This window comes from Merops nubicus, unplaced genomic scaffold, assembly GCF_000691845.1.
Source record: "Merops nubicus isolate BGI_N331 unplaced genomic scaffold, ASM69184v1 scaffold37121, whole genome shotgun sequence".
Lineage (NCBI taxonomy): Eukaryota > Metazoa > Chordata > Aves > Coraciiformes > Meropidae > Merops > Merops nubicus.
The window spans coordinates 1-8,686 of record NW_008588278.1 but is presented as its reverse complement, the minus strand read 5'-3'; the positions used below and the strand labels follow the sequence as shown (position 1 = coordinate 8,686).

The 8,686-nt window shown below is 48.7% G+C and overlaps 1 protein-coding gene across 1 annotated transcript in view; it reads left to right on the top strand.

Moving 5' to 3' along the window:
* LOC103781502 (torsin-1A-interacting protein 2-like) overlaps window positions 1-651 on the top strand; it is a 4,579-nt gene extending 3,928 nt beyond the window's left edge. The window contains exon 5 of the mRNA XM_008949220.1: window positions 1-651. This exon is cut by the window's left edge and continues 122 nt beyond it. Coding sequence (XP_008947468.1) covers window positions 1-651 — 651 coding nt within the window.
* Window positions 652-8,686: the final 8,035 nt, after the last annotated feature.

Below are 8,686 nucleotides of genomic sequence, written 5' to 3'. Positions count from 1 at the left end.
CTGACCCAGTTCAAACAGCTGGAGGACAAGTTTCCAGGGCAGAATCCCGACCTGTGGCGTCGTGGGCGCAGGCTGCTGCAGAAGCACCTCAATGCATCCCACCACACACAGCCAGCCATCATCATCTTCACGGCTGCCCGCCAGGGTGAGGGGACCTTGCGATGCCTTAGTGCCCATGTGGCCGACAGCTACTCAGCTGCTCTGTATGGCAGCACAGTCCACGTTGATGGCAAGGATAAATCCAGGCTCCACAGTGATCAGGCCAAGCTGGAGGTGGACTCGGAGCTGAGCTCAGCTTTCCAGGCTGGAGGCCGTGCCGCAGTGATACACCGCTTCGAGCTGCTGCCCGCAGGGGCCACTCTCATCTTCTACAAGTACTGTGACCACGCAAGTGCTGCTTTCAAGGACGTGGCCCTGCTGCTGACTGTGCTGCTGGAGGAGGAGATGCTAGAGACCCACATCAAACTCCGGCAGGTGGAAGAGAGGGTCCGTGACTTCCTCTGGGCCAAGTTCACCAACATCAGCTCCCATGACCACATGGACTCCGACAAGTTCAGTGGGCTGTGGAGCCGCATCTCCCACCTGGTCCTACCAATCCACCCAATGCAGACCATTGAGAAGTGGGGCTGCCACATCCACACCAAACCCTAAGGGCAAAGGCTGCCAAAGGCCCAGGAAGGGTTGGAAAGATGGTCCTTAGCTGACTCCAGTGCAGGCAGAGGCACAACCAGTGTTACTTCTCTTCAGTTGGTTTCTCATATCTTCCTGGGAAGAGTTTGACAGGTACAAATTGATCCAGGCCATTTGGCCAGCTGGAGGTGACAGATCACATGGTTCCTTCTGGCATTTGGGAAGATTGGATATTTTAGATTGCTAATTGCACAGGAAAACTTCGCTGTGTAGGGAGGGAGGAGGGAAGACAGGACTTTGCAGGTAGCGTTTCTATCATGAAACACACAAATAACATGCACAACTAGTATGACAGAAAGATACTTCAGTTTAGCAACTCTTTAATTTCTCCCTGCCCTGCAGTTTGTTGATGTTGTGTACATCAGTCTCTCAATGTACTTTATCTAGACGGTTTCTCTCTTTTTGCAGAGAGCTGCAGAAGGGTCAGAGTCCCACTTGCACAGACTGAATGATACCCAGCAAGGACTAGATCCTATAAATAGGATGTTCAAAGAAACCAATTCAGAATTTCCCTAAACATCAATTACAAGAAACTTCGGGTCTGCACTAAAATGTAGGGATCCCATGTGCCAGAGAATAAACTCCAAAGACAAAGAGAACAGAAACCACCTTACTGCCACTGTCATAGTGTGAAGCCTCAAGGGATTGCACAGGTGAAAGAATGTCTAATACAGTTTAACTTAATTCTACTTTTTTGAAAAGTGCACTCCTGATCCCTTTGCCACCACAAGGCTATGACTGTTTCTTTGTGCTGATGCCTCAGCTGTGGTCCTACACGACAGACTGCTCTTCAGCCAGATCTGTGACGTGTGTGTAGGGCAGGGAGCTGCCTGCCTGCCTCTCCCCAGCTAACTTATTGATGAATGTAGATGTTAACATTGGTATTTATTTCAAACCACGTAGGGTAGCACACTAGGTCGTTACCCTCCAAAGGTACATTTGCCTCCCTGCCAGGAAACTGCTGCTCTGGCATATGCTAAAGCAACCACAAACAGGGCTGTGATTAGCTGGTAAAGACAAAATTTGGGGTATTAACACTAAAAATCCCATATGAATCGTAAGTGCCTCCTTTTCTGCATCCCAGGAAGAGAAATCCGAGTCCTGTCAACACTCTGGTCCCCCTGCAAGCTTCCTTTCTGCAGACACTCTGGGGCAGAACAGCCAACTCAGGGAACACCTTGGGAGTAGGTGCAGGTTACAGCATTTACAATAACCCAACAGTCAGCTCCAGGTGTCAGCCCCTTGTGCCTACTGTGCTGCTGGTCGGTGAAGGAGCAGCTGTAGCGGAGCACAGCTTATTTCCACATAAGCAGCACAGACCAAGGCCTTGAAGAGCCAGGCAGAGACACAAATTGAGAACACTACTGTCTTTTTACAAGCAGCTCATCCAAGTGCTCCTTACAGCAACTGGACTCTGGCATTGGCCAGGTCTCCTGCCAATGGTGCCTTGCTGATCTGCCCCACAGATGGCTCTGCTGAGTGAGGCACAGCCCCGGATCCTAAAACCACAGCCTCTTTCTTATTTCCTCCTGCCATGTGCCTTGACCTGTCTCAGGAGATGTGTGACCATTAACTTGGAGGAGGAGACAAAATGAAGAAAGAGGAGGGGGTTATTTGTTCACATACTAACCAAATAACAGTTTTTTGCTTGGTTGTGGACATGAAGAGAAGACCACAGGGGTTTTAACTGTGACAAACACTGGGCTAGATGTGAGAATTACCCACTGGGGCCCAGCATCAGGGAAACCAAAGCATGGTTTTGTACAAGATGTGAGTTGCTTCCTCCTCTGCCTCCTTTTTATCGTTATACACTACTTTGGTAACAGAAAACACTTTCTGCTCTGCACAGTTCAGTATGGGTGTTGAGATAAGAACTGGCAGAGTATTAATCATGCTATTTCAATATCTTGAAGAAAAGCTGTATTTGAATGTTTTCTCACTCAGTTTTATGTACTGTGTGTGTAATGCATAGCCAAGGTATGCAAGGGCAACTTCATGCTGCTTGGGCACATCATTGTAAGCATCAGTCACCCAGGCTGTTCTAATACAGAGGTATTTTTATGACCTTTTAAAGACAAAACATCTGCTTGCTTCTGAAACAAGACTTCTATTTAAAAATTAAAAATGAGATTGTGAAAGAAACCAGAAAAGTCTTTGAAGTGAGGATGTTTTTTTTTCCCTGGCTATTTTCAGTTCATCAAGCAAAGGAGATCATCATATTGGACAAAGTTTTATTTAGGTCAAGGCTGTAGTTGTGCAATCAAAGTGAATATTTGCTTTTTCTGGAGAAACTAGAAACAACCTTCTTCTCAGTTGTTTGGGGCAAACATTCACAGCTTTTTCAACTAAGGCAAAACTAAAAACAAACCCCCAAACAGCTGCTGAATTCAATCCAGACTGAAACATACTGAGGTTTGCATAATACTTAATAATTAGGCTGAAATCCACTGACAACTGAAATATTTTAAAAATACAGAAAGCAAATATTTCCAGTTTCAACACCCTTGATCAGATCAGTTCTACCAAATGTCATATGACCTCTGCATACACAAATTTTTATGTTTGTGGTGCATTATTTTGCCCAGCTCTGACCTAAACAAAGAGAAGGCTGGGAAGGGGGTAAGAAAAAAAAAAAAGAAAAAAATAATAATATTTAATCTGTTTTTCTGGGTTTTCTTCAGACCTTGTCCAGGCACTGGCAACCTAAATACTCATAACACTGGCATCTATTTTCAAAGAGATATTCATGTGATCAATTTACCAGAAGTGAATATCACTCATCGCCTGTTGTTTGATGCAAGAGGACAAGATTTGGTCCTAGCCCAAAGATTCAGATGAAAATCCAGTGTCACCAGGCGTAGTGATTGCTGGATCACAAAACTAGGCAAAAAGATCTTTAATATGTACAAAGCAAGAGCTTCCTGTGAGTGCCTGAAATGGGCAAGCAGCACTTCCCCAAAAGGGAGCGGCACCGGCACAGAGGCACGAGGCCGACCTTCCTCCATGCTGAGCCACAGCATTTCCAGACCATCCCCTTCCTCCCGCATCCCAGCAGGGAGGGCCCTGGGGTCACTTCAGGGGGGCAGCAGGTCCCCCAGCAAGGTTTCTCCCAGCCAGGCATTTGGGTTCCCTTCTTTCCATAGTGTGAGTTAGTTCTGAAACACTGCGCTCCAGCGTGTGCCTCCCCGGGACGTGGGTGCAGCAGCTGCAGAGCCCCTGGCAAGAAACGCCACCACAGAAGACGTGGGGCATGGCCAAGAGCTGATGCAGCCACGGCACCTCTGGAGGAGCGAAAGCTCTCCCTTCCCACCGGCTTTCTGATGGCTGTGACAGGTCAGACCAAGTCTGGGATGGAGCAGGACATGGTCCAGCTCTGCACTGAGGTAAACAAATTTTTCTTTCTTGGGCACCTCATCCACCTGCACTAAGGACAGCGCTTTCCCCTACACCTAGCTTGTTGTCTGTCTGGCAGCATTTCTTCCTGCACATACTCACATAGACCAAGCACAGCAAGTCCATGGGTTTGGCTGGAGCTTAGCAGTTGCCTGCTGTTACAACAAGGCTAGCACTTGATTCTTTTTCAATTCCTCATCTTAAAAAAAAAAAAAAATATTCTACTTGGCCTATTAAACAAGGCATCCCCCTCCCCAACTATCTTTCCCCTGCTTTTCCTTTCCAGTCCTGCTCCCTGCAGCAGTAGTTCTTCAGGGAAGGATGTGCTGCCACAGGGTGCCCAACAACCCTAAGAATTACCTTGAAAATTACATAGCAGCTCAAGTGAGGGACAAAACCAGTCCTGGAAGGCCAGCCTGGACTGCTCCACCACAAGATTAGTGTCGATTATACATGTGAGCACAAAACTGCCTTGCAGGCTGACATAAACTCATTACCCCCAGCATTTAAAGGTGAGTGGCCCAGTCGGCACTGCACAGGCTTGGCATACCACCCTGCTCCACCTGCAGCATCCCTGTCCCTGCAACAGGCACATCTGCCACATCTTTTTACCCCTTTGCACCAGCACAGACTAAAGCTGGAAGAAGGCAGGATGCAGAGAGACAGTGAACCTATCTGACCCACATCTCTCCCGTTGAGCTTTAACCTAGAATCATAGAATGTTTTGGATTGGAAGGGATTTTTAAAAGTCATGTAGTCCAACCACCCTGCAATGAGCAGGGACATCTGTAACTAGAGCAGGTTGCTCAGAGCCCCATCCAACCTCACCTGTAACATTTCCAGAGATGGGGCATCTACCACCTCTCTGGAAAACCTGGGCCAGTGTCTCACCACACCCAGTGTAAAAAATTTCTTCCTTCTATGCAATCTAAATCTCCCCTCTTTTAGTTTAAAACCATCCCCCTTTGTCCTGTCTCAACAGGCAACCTCTGGGAGCTTGTCTGCCCTCCTGCAGCTCTGTGCATAGGCAGGCTCTGCTGCCACAGGGCTGGTCCCTCAGGATTACTTTTAGGCTACAAAGCTTCTATTGTAAGAGAGATTTGCAGATATTGTGAGCTTAAAACTTTATTTCCCCCCCTTTGCCTCTCCAGGGGAAGCAGCCATACAATGAACTGCACAAAGGAGCTTGGCCTCGGCCTGTGCGATGCAGATCCAAGAGCAATGAAAAGACTCGAAGAATACAGCTTGCAAGTCTGTTCCCTGCAGAGAAAGGGGTCAAAGCTATGTAAGCAGACCTCCTGCTGGCCTCTCCCTGCTTTGCCCGGACTCTGCAGCTATGGTCAGGCCAAGGAGAGAGTTCTGGAGATCCCTCATGAGGGCACTCGAGAGCTGAGGATCCTGTTGGAGCCAGAGCAGAAGCAGCAGCATGGTTCCACGTGGGGATAGAAAACAGCCTCCCCACACCAGACATCCTTTGAAGTCTGCTCCATCCTCTGCCCTAGCAGCCCAGGGATCATTTAAACATCTCTAGGAAGCAGTTTCTGGTCATAGTGATCTCCACAGAGGAGCAGATCTGACCTCTTCCCACAATTACAGCTTGAGCTGAATGAAATCACTGTTTTCTCTGTGTCAACAGAGCTGAATGGAGCTTCTCGGAGCAGCAGAAAAGAAGGAACAGCCATTTAACTGGTAAGAGCTTGTATCTGCAGAGGGGAGCCTTGTTACTACACAGGTTCCTCTTCTCAGGGAGAAGGGGCCAGGAAGGGATGTCTGTGCATGGCCAAGCACCAGGTAAAGCCAGCTGAGTACTGGGATGGACTGAAACCCCAGAGCAACATCCTGTAAGGCTGCTGTCAAAGGCAGGCTCCCTCCAGCAGCTTGGTCAACAGGGAGAAAACACACACACCAATAAAGAGACGTCCAAAGACCTTTTCGCTCCAGGCCAGTCTCTCACATGCATTCTTCTAAACTCTCAGCCTCCATAATTATGATCCCAGAACTTTGCCTGTGGGAAGATGGCTTTGATCTGTGAAAACTGAAAGTCAGTGGTGAGCAGAATAAATCCCTTCAGTCATGTTATAGGGCAGACTACTCCAGTCCCGCAGGACTTGCTGCTGTAGCAGCAGCCACAAACATTGGGCCTCCTTTCCAGAGGCAATATGCTTTGATTCACCTCCTGACTGTGTTTGGAAGCTTTTCAGAGAAACAGTTAGTTAATGAAAGCAAATTCAGTGAAACAAGAGGTTGAAATAATCCAAGGCAACTTCAAGAGGGCAGGGGATGAGTACGAAATTGCCCCCCACAAGCAGCCCATGAGTCTGAATGTGGCTGACACCTACAAGGAAACACACTAGCTGGCCCCAGCTCAGTTCTGGTTATGGAGAGACTGTTGGGATGAAACCACATGGCTCTGCTCTTGGGTGCTAATAAAGGAGACATCCTCAATCTTTGTGAATCTTTTAAACATTCTCTGCTGGTGTTACAGTCCTACTTTCTGTTAACAGGGCACATGAAACTGGGAAACAGATAGGAAAGGCACCTTATAATGGTAGGGCTGAATGCAAAACCACAAAGGTCTTATACACATGTAGGGCTCAGCCTCACCACACACATAATACAGCCCACAGCAGAAGCAGCTAGCCCAGTTAGAAAGTGGTAACTTTATGATCTAAATAAAGACAGTAGAAGGAAAAGTGCAACAAATTGGGAGAAGTGGATTACAAACAATTACAAGACTGGAAGCTGGTTGTGGTGGCTGGTGTTGGTTTTATTAGTAAGGTTTTAAATGTATTAATCAGTTCAATAGCACTATCAGACCTTTTCATGTGCTGGTTACCCAGGTGTGGTCTGAAGACTGTGAAGGAATCTTTATCCCCCATACACTTGCTCCCGCACTGAGAGTATTAAACTCCTCTTTAAACAACAAGAAAACAACTACGCTGCTTAAACTCAGGATATAAAGTGGCAAGCAGCATTTTAGCATTGCCCTGATGCCTTCCACACTACACTTGCATCACCCCTGTGAGCAGAAGAGGCTCAGAAGCTTTGCTTGCAAGAGAGCAGGACTAGCAAGAAAGGTCAGGAGAGGAGGTGGCCCAGAGGGGCCCAGGAAGGGAAAGCATCACAGGCCACCTGGATTTGCCTTGTTACGCTTCCTTAGGGCCTCACATGCAGATCCCCCTCCCTAAATGATCTCTGCACCACAGAGCACACAACAGCCTGTTTCTGTCCCTGGGCTGAGAGACTAGTTTTTAGAGGGGCTGGAGAAGATCAGATGCACTGGAACTCATACAAGACCCATGCTACTACCGATTCTCTCACTCAGCTAGAGACAGACCTGCTTTTCTTCCCAGGCACAGCCTCTCCCACACCTCTGTGCCTTTCTGCAGCCTTGCTTATCTCCAGGGCAGGAGCTGGCTCCAGAGGAACATTACACAAGACTACAGCGGGGCAGCAAAGGCAAGGATTGACTTTGAAGTTTCCCCCCCACCTAGCCTTTGTAGGCGGCTCATGGTGCAACCATGTTATTTGTCAGCACTCCTCACCCTCATTTTCTCAGGATGGGTCAGAAGCAGATGGCTCCCCTCCTCCACTTGCCCCCTGTGGGCTAGCAAACAGCTTTGATCAGGAATCCCCCATCGCTCCCCCCTGCTGACACCTCTCCATCAGCCCTCTAACCTCCCTCCACCTTGAGGCTGAAATCCTTGGTGGGGGAGAAGGAGATGACTCAGATCACCTTCCCACACTAATTACAGCACATCTGGCAAGCAGAAACCACAGCTCCCCAGATGCCTGCCACGGGCTGGGGACACCCGATGCCATTTTTGCACAGCCTCTGTCCATAGCTCACAGCAGCCAGCTGCCAGGAAGGCCAAGGCATACTGGTATAATTCTGGTAGCATCTCACTTTCTGATAACAAGCACAGCAAAGGGAGATCCAGCAAGAAAGGGAAAAGTTGCCAGCAAGTAAATTAATCCCTTTTAAGTCACACAGTTGACTATCTTCACATGCCAGCCTGAAAGCAGCACCTGGAGATGGGGATCGGCATATTTCTTTATCCTGGAAGTTCTCGAAGACCTTATGGGGGCTTCAGAGGTGCCATTGCATCCTCTGAAAAGAGAGCAGACTTGTACAAGTAGGCTTAGGCTGTCTGAGTTTGCAGCGTGCTTTTTGCAATTACCGCATAAAGACAGGAGGCAGGAACTGAGGTGGTGGGGAACAGCTTTCATGTGAGACTTAAGCTGGGCTTTGGTATGTGACAAACTGTGGCTGGGAACTGTGGCTTCTGGGCAACGACATCTACTCTTAGCAGGTTCAGGCCAGCTCACCATGTGGCCACGACTCATCAAGAGCAGCTCTCTGTGACCTGGATGATGCTTCCTTCCCACCCTTCCCGGGATGGAGCGTTGTTCTCCAGGGCCACCAAAATGGATGCACCAAGAAACAGAGCTAGCTTGTCCAGAAAGGGCAGGAAGGATGAATCAGGTGGAAAATGGCTTCTGCGAAGGAGGAAAGGAGCGCAGCGCTCCGCTGGGGAGCGCGGGGCTGGCGCGGGGCAGCCACGGTGTCACGCCGCTGCCCCGGGACGCTGCGAATGAGCTC